This window comes from Odocoileus virginianus, chromosome 18 (genome assembly GCF_023699985.2).
Source record: "Odocoileus virginianus isolate 20LAN1187 ecotype Illinois chromosome 18, Ovbor_1.2, whole genome shotgun sequence".
NCBI classification, from domain to species: domain Eukaryota; kingdom Metazoa; phylum Chordata; class Mammalia; order Artiodactyla; family Cervidae; genus Odocoileus; species Odocoileus virginianus.
The window spans coordinates 45639318-45654829 of record NC_069691.1 but is presented as its reverse complement, the minus strand read 5'-3'; the positions used below and the strand labels follow the sequence as shown (position 1 = coordinate 45654829).

The following is a 15512-nucleotide window of genomic DNA, read 5'->3' as shown; positions in this document are numbered from 1 at the left end:
TTCAGGCAGATGCGAAGGGAGTGCAGGCTGGAGGCAGCAGGGGCCGGATTCCCAGGAGGTGCTTGATCATCCCCTGGACCCATTCCCAGTCATCTCCTAGAGTCTCTGGGACACTAGACTGTTCTTAAAGCACGAAGGGACGGATGTTCAAGACAGAAGGGTTGGGCACTTCCCAATGACTGTTCTTACTCAAAGAAATCCCGGCCAGCCTTTATTCAGTTATACATTTTATTCTCTAATAGGTACAATACTAAAATAAACACAAATTAAAAAAAAGTTTTATTAAAACAAAACTGTACAAAAAAGCAGTATACTACATTTTAATTACAGAACAGTCTACTGTCCAAAAGGCACTAATCCAGAATAGGAGATACAAGGATACAGGACTCGTTGGAACTATTTTAATCAATACAAGAGAGCGCTTGTTTCTCGAACCTTGTACATCCAGAAACAAGGGCTGTTTGCTACAGTCATCACACATCGTTATAAATATGAGTCCCACAGGCAAAGGTGCAGTATCGCTCTCCCTAGAGAAGGTTCACGTCGGGGTTGGGGGTGGGAGCACGCTGAGAAGTGGGCGGGAGCAGGGGGCAGGCCCAGGCCTTCGGTCGGGGAAGGCTGGCTGCCTGGGGCACGCAGAGCCAGTCTGACGCTCGTTTCTGGCCACTGCTGGCAGCCGCGCTACTGCCTCTTGTGTGTTAGCACCGGGAAGGTGGGTTCTGAGACCCTCCAGGGAGCTGGGGCTGGAGGCCTGGGGGATGAAGCGCCAGCAGCTCGGCAGAGGGGAGGCATTTTGTAACCTGATCTGAAAAAGGCAGCAACTAGGTGGAAGGGGGGGCCAGAGCCCAGGAGCCAGGCTGGCTTTCTGGGCGACCTTCTGGCCCTGTGCGAGCCCCCCGACCCCACAGTGGGGGGTCTGCCTTAAAGCGGACAGTCTTGTTTTGGAAGCTGATTTCTAGAAAGGGGAGTTCTGGTTCCCTCAGCCCCACCTCAGGGCCTCGAGTGGCAGCCGGGCAACCTGGGCCACTGCCCCATGTCTGGTGCCCAGGACGGCTCTCTCCACCCCAGGTCTCACTCTCTAGAGGACGCTGGCCCTAAGGAAGAGAGATACTGCAGATTTCCAAACAGTGTCATACACGTGAGACAAAGACAGGCATCTGATGTTAACAAAAATAAGTAACAAAGAAACAGGATTAAACCGAATCTCTTCTCACAGCATCCTATACTACATCCTCCTTCTGCTTAGCAGAAAATTGTACGTACACAAAAATACAAATACACAATTTTGTAGAACAGTCTGATTTTAATATATTTATATATATTTATATTTATACGAGTGGCAGGTTAGTTCATTATATAGAGCTTTTTGCACTTTTGGCTCATATGCAACAAGGCTTATAAATTCAGCTTTAGCTTTCATTCAGGTTTTATAGCTTTTGAACAATTGTTTTCACATTTAAAGCAGCATCCAATTTGCACTAGGAGTTTGTGGTGACAGAGGAAGAGATGGGGTCAGGAGGGTAACTGACGAGGGCGGGCCGGGGCCAGGGCAGATCTACATTCCAGTGTGTGTGGCGACGTTGGAAGGACTGCGATGGGGCAGAGCTGACCATGACGACCCCTTGAGGTAGACTGAACAGCTTACAGCAGACGCAAGACACAGGTGCGACCCCCTCAGGGACTCACGGTGCACGAGACGGGGGGGGGACACAGAGACCAAGACGTGACGGGGGGCAGAGGGCTGGTGAGCCCCGCAACATGCCGCCCCCTCCGGGCAGGGCCCCGAGGCCTGTCAGGGCCCCACAGCCTGTCAGGTACTCGACTATTTGGTGGATGCTAAATACTTTCGGGCAGTCCCGAGGCATCTGATCAAATGACCATCGTCAACTTACTTTCCACTTTAGAATCTGCTGCACCAGCTAGCTCCCATCCCCTTGACGAATGCCCAGGAAGAGGGAGCAAACCATCACCCAGTGCCTGGCGACCCGGAGCCCACATCCAGGTGAGCTGAGAGAAACCAGCCTCTCCCCCCGCCTCAGCCTCACCACAACTACCACCCAGGGAGCCGACAGGCGCTGGTGGAACCTGGACCCGGCCCCTGGAGAGCCGGGGTCCGCGTGTGGCCGCCCCGTGGCAGACTCGCCCACCCACTGCCTCCGTCAAAGCCCCCTGTGCCACCCGCTCACAGTTCCTTCAGCAAATACCACATGTGTTAAATGGGGAGGCCCAGCGTGTGGGTCATTCCACTGTCTGAACAAAAAGGCTGGGTTATTCATGAAAATAAAGTGCCTGGGTATGGACTGTCCCATTCTGCAAAACCTTGGAATGCACCAGTCCCCATCCGAGCACTGCTCAGTGCCTTGACGTCAACAGCGCGGTTACAGGAGAACCCTCGTCCTCCCGCCACGTGGTCAAGGCCCTGAGTCCAAGTACTTTGAGAGAAAAGCAAACGAACACTCTCACACTCATCTTCAAAAGCGCACTTCTGATCTCGTTTCCCCTACTGATGACAGCTTTCCTCGGCCCCTGTGGGCAGACACCTCGATCCCACAAACGGAAGAACAGGATGAACCGGGCAGCCAGGGTTCCAGTGACTGGCAAGTGAGTCATCCTGGTCCCAACTCTATCTGATTCGTGGCCCTCCTGGGTCTGGGTGCACCTTCGGCAGCTGCCCCACTCCCATTTTCCTCACTCGCCAGCTAAGCAGGCGCCTTCACAGTCTCTGCGACCGTGACCCATCAGCACACACGCCCTGGCGGCGCAGGGAAGAGTGACACAGCCAGCCTCGGATACCTCACCCCGCGCTCACCTTTGGAGCCGTCCTGCCTGTGGGGCCCGGGGACCCAGACAGGGGGCAGGCGCCATAGGCGCCCCGGGGGCCAAGTGCAGGGTCGGGGAGGGAGGAGCAGGGCACAGGCCGACCCTCTGGCGGGTCCCAGAGGTCTATACCTTGTGCAGGCACTTAAAAAACAAAGAGAAACTGATCCTCAGAAGGTACTGTGTACCCAGAGTGACCATGGCCATGGGAGAGAGGGGAGCCCAGGGGGTCAGAGAAGGCTGTGGGCTCTTCCAGGGAGGCGGCAAGGATGTTCTTGGCATCTTCTGGTGGGGACCGTGGGTGAACCCAAGGGGGGCAGAACACATGCAGGGGCAGGCAGAGGGCCAGAGGGCTAGGGGGAGGCGTGGGCTGCACAGACTTGCCTTCTATGATCAGCATGAGAATAACTATTAGGAAGAGGAGAGACCCTTCTGAGAGGAGCGTCCGAGGAGAACCAGCGCGCCACAGAGAGCAGCCTCGCCAGAGCGCTCCCCCCGCCCTGCCCCCAGTAACTTTGGTTTTGTGGCTCCCGTTTTTAGAGATGCATGATTAAGGGGTTCGCTAACAATACTGAGGTGTGTTTCTCAAGGCAAATGACGACTCACTCCTGCTCCTGACAGCAGCCCACGCCCGAGTCTCTCACCTCCCTTCAGTCCATCGCTAACAGGTACTGCCCGCCTCCCACAGATCTGGCATTAAAAACTAGAGACTTCAGGGTACCACCACCAGATGGGCTGCTGTTTACATTAACATAGCACTAATGTTCTATTTCCAGTTTAATTGCTTCAATGAATGATGGATTGGAAAAATCACCCTCACCACTTTTTGCAGGGCTCATGGTTCCAGTAAATCAGCAAGTGTCCATGCTCCACGGAAGCCAGACTGACATCAGACCCGACCTGGAAGCGCTGGGACGTTAGAAAGGAACCCATGTGCTGTGACCAGCTTGGCGTGCACCCCGACTGGTGAGTCACACCGCCTTCCTCGGGGAGAGTCCATGTCTCCCTTTTCACATTTCACTGCCCCCAACCACCGCCCCCCACCCCCTAAGATGTCAAGTCAGGACCAGCACCTTCTTCCCTTCACTCTAAGGGTGGGTTTATTTGCTAGGGAGTCACGAGCCAGCTAGTGAAACAAGGTGCCAATCACAGGGGCCACCGAGCCCTGTTGTCAACCTGGAGACCCTCTCTCAGGGCCACTCCCAGTGAGGTGTCGCTTCTGGCGAGGTTTCTACTATCAGGGGCTTCAATAATGCATGAAAGTGCTAGTTACTCAGTCCCGTCCGACTCTGCGACCCCACGGACTGTGCCCACCAGGCTCCTCCGTCCATGGGAATCTCCAAGCACGAATACTGGAGTGGGTTGCCATTTCCTTCTCCAGGGGATCTTCCCGACCCAGGGATCGAACCTGCATCTCTCACGTCTCCTGAGGATGTGACTAAGTGGTTGGAAGAGACAGAAGTGACAGAGCTGGCCCCTGGAGAACCATCCACTTTGGGAAGTAAAGAGCTGGAGCAGAGGGGAAGAACAGACATGAATTTTAGTCAAGTTGAAGTCCTCAGGTCACCGTGGAGCCCGTGTCCCTGACAACGGTCATTGAGGGGACACACGGACATCCAGGCAGCTGGCCCCTGGGCTGAACCATGGTTATCAGAAAGCTCTGGTTGCCGGAGAGCCCACGGTGGAGCAGACACTGACCCAGCCCCACTACCTCTTGTGACTATGATGGAGAGCGTGGTGGAGTGAGTTGGAATGGCTTAGCGAAACTTCCAAACACAGGCACTGAAAAGATGCTCAGAATAGAGAGAGAACAGGAAGAGTGACCTTTGATACTCTCTGCGTCCACGAAGCGCAGCTACACCCGAGTGCTGGGACATTCAGGTTCCCCATCCCCCGGAACTCAAAGACAGAGAGCCAAGACCTTCCTTCCCAGGAAAGGGCAAAACCTTCACATTTGCCGTCTAGAGGTGATGGGACAGCGGACTGGAAATGAGGGCTCATGTCACAGGTGCCAAGTGTCACTGTGTGCCCATCACCACAGGTAGCAGAGGAGAGGTGCCAAGGAGAACCAAGGAGAAGGGATGACCTGGTGTCTAGATCATCACGGTGACACTGGCCCCGTGTCAGCAAAGAAATGATGGCAACAGGGGGGACCAGCCAGCACTGCCTGCGAGAGAGGAGCAGATGGAGTGCAGAGAATTCACTCAACAAGGCCAGGTGGACATCCTGCTACCTTCCTACTAAGATCAAAGCAGCACCTGGAGATTTTACTTGAGTCCATGCAAGGGGTAGGGGGGGGTCCTGCTTCAAGAATAAACAAGACAGTGAACACAGTCAGCACAACGCCAGGCACATGGGACAGGACAGGCTAGCGCATGTCGGCAGCTACTACGCACTTCAGATGCTTGGGCGGTCTGAGTTTATGCCAATTTAGGATGGCGGCATTGTACTCTGGTTACTTCTGACATTTTATTCCCAAAAAGTACATAGCCAGGGATAAGCACTATCTTATGTTTTCACTCATTTTGGTAAGTTGGCTTTACTTTTTTTAGTGGGGGCTGTGGTGGTGAAGGGTTTCCTGAATCACCAGAGTGGCTTCTGGAAGCATCTGGGGAGGGAAATATCTCACCAGCTCCAGTTCTTTTTAAGTAGCACCATCCTTTAGGCAGCACATCTAAGACTTTGATCCCTAAAATAGTAAGATTGTGTTTGAAGGTTTTAACTGTGGTGATAGTTCTATTTCCTTTGAATGTAAGCAAATAATCAGAAGGTTCTGCTCGCTGGCTGAATGCATGGCTCACAAATCACAGACTCAGCTGGTCAGTTTTCTGAATCGCTAATCTTAAGATGGATTCTCGGTTCTAATGGAGACACTTATTTTTCAGCAGTTGGGAAAACAAGATGCGCTACTCTGGTCTTCATAAACCCGCAACCATTCCAACCGTCAGAAGATGGAGGGGACCCCCAGAGTCACCATGACCGAGCATGGACGGCAGAAGCAGGGTAAGCTGCTTCTGATCTTGCAGGAGACGTGGCACTGAGGAAGAACCTCTTATGGCGTATCTTCCCTGACCGCTATACACTGGGCTGTGAGTACTTTGAGGGAGAAAAAAGAACCCCAAGGCAGCAACTGTCCTGACTGTGTGGGGGAGGATGGTTATGAAGCAGCAGCCTGCCTCAGCACTTTCATGGAACTGACATTTAGTGTTTGGAGTAGGAGTCCCTCTGATATGTGGCGGGGGCAAGGCTGCTGCACAAAGGTCAGCAGCAAAGTGTGAACAAAAACAAGAGCTGTGTTTTCTCTAGGGTGGCTGCTGCCCCGCCCTGGGGTGTCCAGGCCTGAAGAAAGCGCTTAGGGGCCAGGCTCATCAGTGCGGTCGGGAGCCTCAGGGGGAGCGGCTTGTGAGGGGCCACTGGCACTCTGCATCGTACAACCGATTGACGGGCAAACCAAATGAGGCCTGTTCTAGAGAGCGAGGCAGCAGGCCATGTACGGTGCCAGGAGCCCATGTCTTCAATAGGACGAGGTGGGAGGGAGGGAACCCCACTGACGGGGCAGCACAAAGGGGACAACTTCAAGAACCAGAGGCTGCTGACACGAGGAAGCTGGGAACCGCCCGTAACGGTGGGACACTGCAGACAGCAGTACTCCACTTAGGCCTCGTCGTTCTTTACGTTTTGGTTCTTTCGAGTGTGTTCATCGTGTCTGCTGCCTTAGGTTATGAAAACCTCATTTAGCTCAAGTGCAAGCTCTTGTCTGAAAAACACTTTCTGATGGTGACCACAATGGAGACATCAAGTGACCAAGGAGAAATGGAGAATTCTACGGAGTCCGTTAAACAGAAGCCTCAGGTGAGGCCAATGTGGTAGCTGAACTGGTCAGCATATGGGACAGAGTGACCTGGAGGCTCTGCAGTGGCGGACTCTGTATGGCAGAAGCTTGAGTCAGAATCCCAAAGATGGATCAGGCTGAGACCAGATGTGAGGGAGAGGTTTAGTTCGACTTAGAAATCAACTGGGGAGCACTAATCAAAGGCTTCCATTTGGGAGCTGAAATCACTCCAAATCCTTCCCTTTCACTTCGGCGTGGACGCAAACACTATGTCATTATTTCAGTTTACTGAGTTGCTGTTCCAAACGTTCTAGGGAGCATTAGTGCTCAAAGGGAACAGGGAACGGGAGATCTGCCATCTCCAGTCACATAAAGGACAGAAATCCTTTTAATTATGACCATGCCAATCTACATCTTGCTAAAACAGCTAATTACATGTCAGGAGGACACTCAGTCATTCAGAACAATTGTCATTGTATTTTTATATATTCATTCTGTTCCACCCCCCTCAATTACCATGGTTACACTTTGAAAGGATGCGGGCAAACCTTCATTTGATCACGGCACACCAATGTGAATTTGAGAGTTAATTATGGCTGTAGAGAGCCATTTTTATTTAAGAGAGAGAAAATGAGAACAGAGTCAAGGGAGCCGGCGTCCCGACGTGTCTGAAGCGCCAGTCGAGCTGTGTGCATGGGCTGGCGCGAGGCGGTGGTCCCCGTCCCACTGCTGCCCCCACACCCACTGGTGGGCACAACACTGCTGTCTAGACGGGGGCAGATGGCTCCCAGAACTTTCCAAGTAAATGGGATGACAGGAGAGAAAGGCAGAGGCCCCCGCCAAAGTGTCCTTTTCCTCGTGTTGGGAGCTGGCTAATCAGTTAATGGGTGTGAAATGTGGGTGGTAAACTGTTGGGGGTATAAAATTGCTAGTTAGAGTTCACTTGAATGGAATGAACTAGATTTAGTTCTGCTTGGCCCAAGGTGTTATGGGTACGAGAACTAAGTCGAGGACGGACATACCTGTACTCCCAGGGCGCCTGCCACATCCTTGAGGTCTCTGGGTGAGCACAGGATGTAAGATCCTCGGGTGCAGCCAGATTTTCCCTCTCTCCTCGCTTATATTTATTCCCCTCTTGATTAGAAAAGCACTGAGAGATCTAGAAAACTAGATCTCTCAGCTTGTTAGCTTTCCTTCTGCTGCTGTTTTTCCTCCCCACTAAGGAGGAAGAATGCAGCTGATACGGAAAGTTCTCAATTTATAAGCGTGTATCGAGTCAGCCTCTGAGACGGCAAGATGAGCAGCTGGCACGGACAGCTAGTGAGCATGAAGAACAGCCTCTTGTATGACCGGTTTCTGTGGGGGAAGATGGGCTTGTGGGCTTGATGTGTTTAGAAAGCCTTTCCCACCACCTGAGCACAGTGGGTTCACAGTTTCTCTTTAGAGAAAAGATTTCCTTATCCCTCTTAAGTGATTAGCATCTTTTGGAAAGAGGAGCATATAGTGAAGGAGCCCGCAGGACTGGAAAAGGAAGGGCCCTCACAGTCCCCTCAGGAGAGCCTGGGCACTCATGGCTGCCTCACAGGTAAAGCCTTCTGCTTTTGGTGTGGTGTAGTACCTCTCAACTGGGTAACATAGGTATGAGCGGGTAATGGTCAACTAGACAGTGTGGAGATCAGGAAACAGAAGAGGGTTTCCAGAGCACACGGCTCAGTCTGCCAACAACTGATCCCCAAATCCTGAGTGAGCACACAGAAAGGAATGTCTTCTGTAACTCCGCCCCCCCACCCCACCCCACCCCTAAACAGACACCACCAGCAGGAGCTGGTCAGCGCCCCCAGCGTGCGCTTGGGAAATCCTGACAAACAAGTGCGGCTCAGTAAAGCTATAAATGGATTCGGCTGGTTAACGCAGCCCCAGTGAATACAGTAGTAAAACACTAATGTGATCACAACAACAAAAGGACAAACTCTATCACCACTCTGACGTAAGATTTAAATCACAGACAGGTTAGCACAGAAAACCAACGCACAAGTAGAGGGTCAGGCTACTCAATGCAGAGCGTGTGCGACTGTGCACAAAGTCATTAATAAGAGAACTTATTGCCTAAGAATCTGTTGAGACTCACTGGGGAAAAAAAATCCTCTGGTGGTTCTCTGACAACAACAAAAAGAGAAAAAGCAATTTTAAAAGGCAGAGCCATAGGTGCATGGGAAGACTGCTTCTATCCAAACTGTTTAAGACCAGAAAGAGAAGGACTTGATATTCACATTTTTTAGGACAGGGGCAGGGGCTCATTTGTGGAAAAAGGGATTATTCCCACTGGGTGGGCAGAGAGAATGGCTGGTCACTGGAATAAGTAGCTAATCAAAAAGCAGGGCTGCAAGACAGGAAGGAGTGTTTGGGTGACAAGATGGACCACACCCCCTACTCTGCCTGCTGCAGAAGATGAGAAAATTCCAGCAGGAAGTCAGCTCAAGAGGAGGCCTTGGTTTGGAGCCCAAAGAGGAGAGGAGTTAACCACAGACAGAAAGGAGGTGCCTGTAGATTTCTGATGAAATGAAAGACAGTTTCCTTATACCTGGTAGTTGAAATCCAAGAGGGAAGTTTGTACAAAGGCCAAATAGGGAGAATTGAAACAACTCTGTCACCAGCTCTTCATGAGCTGTCCCTTTTGACGTAAAGATATACCTGGACATCTGGATAGAGGAGCTGCTGGTCACAAACTGCTGCAACCCTATAGGCCTGGGTGTGGACCCTCCCATCTCCTCGACTAGACTTAAGTGGTCTTCCTGTTTGAGGCTCTGTCTTCCTGTGAAGGACAATGGGGATGTGGGGGAAGACCCAACCCTGCCAAAGGCTGGAGTGTGGGAACTGTACAGACCCGAAAGGTGGGAGAAGCTAACCACACTCCTCTAACACTCAAAGGACCGAGATTATGAAGAAAACTGCCTTAAGCTTTACTCCAATCTTACAAACTCTTCTGAAATAAACCACACTGCTTGCTTGGTACCGACTGCCCCTCATCTGGTGTTAAGGTTCTCATTTAATGCAAAAATGGCATTAGGATGGTCCATCTTTAAAAGGTCCCTCTGTAAGGATCTGTTTTAAGAAGCGGAGGAAGTTTACCCATGTGACTGCAGTAATTCAATGAAAGTGTCTTAAACAAAATAAGTTACCTGGAACTGCTTGCAAGGGTTCCTCACCTGGGAAGCAGCAGCCCCTGAAACAGTCCTCTGGGGCCTGAAAAATGTACAGCAGGAAGTGAGAAAACAGGACAGAAAAACCAAAAAGCATACAGTGGGATTTTTTTTAAGAGTCTATCTTCCCTTCAGAGAGCAACTTAGGGTTTCTATTTTAATACCACCCCTTAAACCTGAAAAAGCTGAAGAAAAAAAATTTACTCCCCAAAGATATGACTCATTAGTGGCCAACTCCACATGCCATGGCAAGAACTAAGGTAGCCTGGAGAAGACAGCGGAGTTAAACCTGATGACAAAATACCTACAGAAGATTTAAACTGAAGACCCAAAGAACTAAATTTTCACTCTTGGTGAGAAAGCCAAAGTTAAACATAAGGCAGTGGCAGTCAGAGCAGACTGGCAGTTGTCTTTAATGAAAGCGGTGAAGGCTCCTTCCTCTGGCTCCTACTGAACCCAAGGCGCTGCTACCCTGCCCGGGCAAACTCGTTCTTTCACTTTTTCCAGATCTCTGGGTAGCACTTGGTACTGCCTTCACAGGTACTCACCTTTACTCTCTGAAGCTTTTTGTTCTTCCTGAAAGGTCTTAAAACATTGAAACCTTTTGGCTCTTCTCTGGCAATCACTCTGTTTCTTTAGAAACTGCAGCTGCCTTTATAGTTTGAGTCTGTTTCTTTAAAAGGAACCAGCAAGAACAGATGATACTAGCAATCCCATCATAAAGAAGCTATCAATTATAATAATCTCCTTACAATAAATCATGGATGCAGCTTGTCAGACAGTATATTTTTCTCTCTCCTTTTCTTTCTGATTTAGCTGAAAGTAAGTAGACAAAAATTCTAGGAACAATAGATACGTTATATTTTTTCTAAATAATATCAAAGGAAAGAAAGCTAACACAGTCTAATTTCAATAAAAAGTCAAACACACCAAGAAAGATGATGAATGGGGGGGAGGGCGGGTCATTCCTGAGAACAACAAATGCTACTCTTGAATTTGTTGGTTCAAGTAATACAGTGAAACAGAAAAAGACTACTCCATTTTACTTCAATTCTGGGAAGCTGGAAAAAAATATATACATTTTCCCCCTGAAATCCTAGGACAAGAGCAGGTCCTGCCTGTAGCTCTATGACGTCACGGACCCACAGAGGCAGCACCTCCATGCCTCTGAAAGACCTCCTCACACTCACGTAAGCAGGTGGGACAGAGGCCGAGGCGAGCGCATCAGCAGGTGCCTTAGGTGGAGCAAGACCAGCTAGAAGCTGGCGGATATTCAGAATCTCACTGATGAGGAAGGGAAAACAGGAAGGCCAGTCATTCTCTCTCTCTCAATGGTTTGAAGTTGAAAACATTTGATGGGTGAGGAAGGGTGCAGAGGTCAGGAAATAGCCCCCTCCTTCGATCTTAGAAATCATTTTCAGGTAATGGACAAACAGACGGAACCCACTTAAGAGCCAGCCCTCTCCACATTCCCCTTTAAATAACGTTTTGTCGCACGCAGAGAGGTGCAGCGAGGCAGGAAGTACAGAGCGGTCGTGCCTCTTTCAGACGCACCCTACACTGGAGGCTGTTCCCCTCACGCACCGTGACACTGTGTCCTTTAATCAGGATGCCTAGAGATCATTTTCATACGAGGCCAGCAGATGTAATATTCTCGGATGCATGAGTAGTTCATCATTTCGCTACTGGATGACAAGGTGATCACAGGGTGACTTTTCTAACGCAAGTTCACTGTTTGGTATTTTGAGTTCTCAAAATGAAAAAAAGATTTATCAAATATAAATATCTTTAAAAAGTAACAAAAGTGCTACATATGTGATCAAGGAAAAAAATTCCATTAGTTACTGCCATTTAAAGTAGATTAAACTTTACAAATATTACCACATCCATTATCAATATGGCTTCCAATTATTAAATAAATTGCCTGTAGCAATATAGCTTTTCACACCTCTACAAGGACAGAGTAAAGAGAACACCAAAGCAAGTCACATCTCGCAGACCCGCCACGGAAGTGGCAAACGTCCCCTGCTTTTTTCTGCTCCTACTCAGGAAAGCTCTTGCGCGTGACAGCCAGCAGGCATAATCCCACCACAGAGTCCTCTACCAACCTCTCACGTTGAGGGGGCTTCAGCCTAATGGCTACAGGGACTGGAAGTTCGTTCACTCACTTTTGGCCTTAGTTCCATCCTCGAATCACCTTTTTGTTTTTTTGGTAGCAAGGAAAGGGGACACAGACAGGAGGCAGAGCCGCTTCCACGATGACTTCCAGCACCTTTCCAGGTGGGCACGTACCTGTGCCACGTACTCTATAGTGGTTCTAATAACATCCACCATTATTACACATTCGGCTCATGGTTTTTCCCAATGCTCTCAAGCTGGGTTTTGTGGGTTTTTTAACTTTTTTTTTTTTTGTCATTTTTCTGTTTAATCATGGTCCCAAAGGCAGAAGGCAGTATTTTATCTACTCAGTCACACAGCTTGTGAGAGGAAAGGATGTCTGTGTCAGGCATCTTAACATCAACTGAAATCTGAGATCGAGTTTTTCCACTGACATTCTTAGCACAGCACCCAAAGAAGTATAATCTAGCCACAGTGTGACTATTATGAGGCACGGCTTATTGCAGCTGGAAATCAATTATTCCCACGTGGAGGTGGGGGTTCTAGTGTTCCTTTTACTCTGCGGACACTCCCCAAATGGTGTCTGTCAATCCTGGCCACACTACCTCAGCTTGCATCCTACCAGTCTTGGGGAAGGAAGAGGGGTGGAGACTAGTGTTACAGGAATCTAAAGGTACCCAAGGTTTTACACGGAGCCTACTATTTGAGAACTGAGGGCTAGCTAAATACCTGGAAGCACTTTCTTGGAATGCTAAAACAGAGCAGCAAGATTTTCTAGCCTCGGGGGCTGGGAGAGGGAAGTTTGGTTGGTTGGTTGGTTGGTTATTAGTTACTGGGAATTAATACTGAGAGAGTATATGCAAAGGCTGAGGGCACCATGCCATCTTCACAGAACAAGACCCTAAGGGCTAACTGACATACAAGAAACTGCAAGTTATACTGTAAGAACACATGTTAAGGACCGAGGAAAGTCTGCTAAGGTGCTACGTCTAAACTAAGTTAACTTCTCGCGTTCAGCCCTCCCTCATCAGTCGTCATCCAGGGCCTCTGTCTTGATTTCGTTGGCTCCTTGTCGGGCCAGTGCCAAGATAGTGTGGTTGACCGCTGCCATTTCCACGGCTAACGAGATGGGGTCTTGGTGGTCACTATGGCTAGTGCTGTCATCCTAGACGTGTAGAAAGAAGAAGCAGGTGTTACAGGGGGACTGGTGAGATCCTCCAGCTTACAGAAAAGCATGCTGGGGCAAGGGGAAGCAGAACACTTGTGAGAGGGGTCATGACAGGGTAGAGGTGAAATGTATTTAAGTAGACACTGAATGGACACAGGTCCAGAGACTACTGGTTGGCATTTTGATGGTTCAACAGATAAAAAGCACTAAAGTGGCTTTTTTTTGTTGAGAAATTTTCCTTCTGCCAGAAAGACTGCTGGGGATGATCAAACCTGGACCATTCCAGGTTTGCAACCACTATAGCACTAGTAATTGAGGGCCACACTAGTGAGCTTACATTCTGGATGGGTGCTCTTAGAGATTATTACAATGCACAGTATCTCTTTGCTCAGTTGAGAAAACCAGACAAAACTACAGATATCAACACCTTATGGATAAAAATAAAAATGCATTTTAGTAGAAAATAAACCAAAACTCTCCTAAAATTCCAAACTCTCAGTTACAACAGAAGAGAACTGTGGGAAGTGGCTACGCACTCTCTGGCTCTACGGCGAGCCGGGGGAGGGAAGCGCAGGAGTCTCACTTGGAAGGTGTGAAGCCTCCCCTGGAAGCTGCATGGCAGGGTGTTCGTCAGGGACTGAAGCTGGTGTTACAGATAAGGTGTAAGCTTCTCACCTGTCATCTTCAGGGGACTCTACAGCAGGAAGCTTTGGGAAGGGTAAGCCCCTTCCTGGAAAAAAGCACGGTGTGTGCTGCCCTTAGGGCCTCTGGAAAAAGGATGGAAATGATCCATCTACACTGGTAAACTAACAAGGATGTTTCTCTAGAGTGAAACATGCAGCTCTGACTTGGGGTCCACGGGGAAGGGAAGCCTTGGGAAGTATAGGCAACAGTGCTCATTCTCACAGGCTGGTCTTTGGTTTAAACAGGGATCTGGCAGTGTCTACACTCAAGCTGCAAGACGGTGAGCAGGAGGAGAGCACGGTGGACCCTTGTTTACAAGCTGGCTGAGTGGTGTACACTGACTAGGAAAGAGCAAACGTGTTCCCGCTGGCACCTACAAGAGACCACTCTTCATATTCCAAATGGAGTGAGTTTAAAATCCTTTAAAAAAAAATTAAATCTTTAAAGTGGGGAAAAACTCCCACATTCCTAGTTACTGAATTATTCCATCCAGTGGCTACAGTTAAATATATTTTCCCCCTTAAGCAATGAAGAGGAAGTCAGGGTGAGGTGAGCAGACATGCGTTTATGAGAGGGTGTGTGTGTGTCCATGTGCTAGAGACTCTGCAGGGACCACGGTCTCAGCACAAGGGCTGCCACAGCACGGGGCTGAAGCGGGTGAGCCCTTCCACTCTGTGCGGGTGGGTTCACGTCCAGGCAGGGCCGCGGCTGCCCGGAGCCCCTAGCATCTCTCAGACATTGAGTGTGTGTGTGGTGGATGGTGGAACTTGCTTGTTTGGATCAGATCCTCCTCTCTTCTTCTACCTTCTCTGCTTCTCTGCCTCCCTCTGAACTTCTTCCCTCCTCCTCCTCCCCATTGCGTACTTGCCAAGTATCCTGTTGTATGACAATAAATCCGTGTGGGTGAATAAGGATTTCTCACAAATTCAACAGGACAACTGAATCTTAACCACATTCCTTTCAAGTTATATGAAAATCTAACTAGACACATGAGCAGAGCTGGAGGGACATTAGCTCACCCCCACCCCCAACCCCGGACAAAGCGCACCCACAGAATTGAGTTGTCATTCGACCCCACCCGCTCTGTACCCAGCAGCGCCTGCTCCGTGGCTCACCTGCTCCGAGTAGTCATTCCCGTCCACGTCATCACTGTTGGAGTGGCCTCCCGGACTCTGTACATCTATCCCATGACTCTCCAGGATTGCTGCTTCTTCGAAAAAAGCAAACAGATCCCTAAATTATCTGTTACCATACCATAAAGGTCTGAACACTGAATTTGTATTGAGGAAATGAGAATGCAATTAAACAAAACCCTAGACTAAGTCCTGTTTCTTCTCAGTTGCAGACAGATGGAATTCAGTGGCACAGAGGTTGGGGGAGCAACAACGTGTTTGCCTTTCTGGAGCCCCTGCTGCTTCGTGTGTACCTCTGAGTGGCTGACTGGTAGGTGCTTCATACTTACCAACTAATTAAACGGCTCTCCTGACTTGGGGTTCTATAAAGCATTTGAGGATTGTCATGATGAAGAAGTAAGTTTATAAGTGAAATACAATTTTAAAAGCTCAAAACCAGCCCACCATCCTGATCTCATCGATTCATGTTTCTTAAATGCTTTTTTCAGTCTCACTTTTTACTAGGTTCCCTGTATATCAAGACGCTTTTATTCCAATTCTATTAATCAGACGTTTCTCAG

The 15512-nt window shown here is 49.3% G+C and overlaps 1 protein-coding gene and 1 long non-coding RNA gene across 11 annotated transcripts in view; one reads left to right on the top strand and one right to left on the bottom strand.

Annotated features, from left to right (window-relative positions):
• Positions 1-266: 266 nt before the first annotated feature.
• HMBOX1 (homeobox containing 1) overlaps positions 267-15512 on the bottom strand; it is a 208239-nt gene continuing 192993 nt past the window's right edge. Inside the window, exons 9-11 of one of the 9 annotated variants that reach the window (XM_070480639.1) lie at positions 14935-15023; positions 14624-14695; positions 267-13132 (exon numbers count right to left, since the gene is read on the bottom strand). In XM_070480639.1, coding sequence (XP_070336740.1) covers positions 12995-13132; positions 14624-14695; positions 14935-15023 — 299 coding nt within the window. In that variant the 3' untranslated portion in view covers positions 267-12994. Of the gene's footprint in view, positions 13133-14590; positions 14696-14934; positions 15030-15512 lie in introns of all 9 variants that reach the window. The other 8 variants (XM_070480637.1, XM_070480638.1, XM_070480644.1 and 5 more) reach the window with 8 other exon arrangements.
• LOC110136980 (uncharacterized) overlaps positions 6580-15512 on the top strand; it is a 23171-nt gene continuing 14238 nt past the window's right edge. For both annotated transcript variants that reach the window (XR_011492829.1, XR_002313792.2), the window contains exons 1-3: positions 6580-6669; positions 14065-14225; positions 15159-15262. This is a non-coding gene — a long non-coding RNA (uncharacterized lncRNA). The remainder of the gene's footprint in view (positions 6670-14064; positions 14226-15158; positions 15263-15512) is intronic.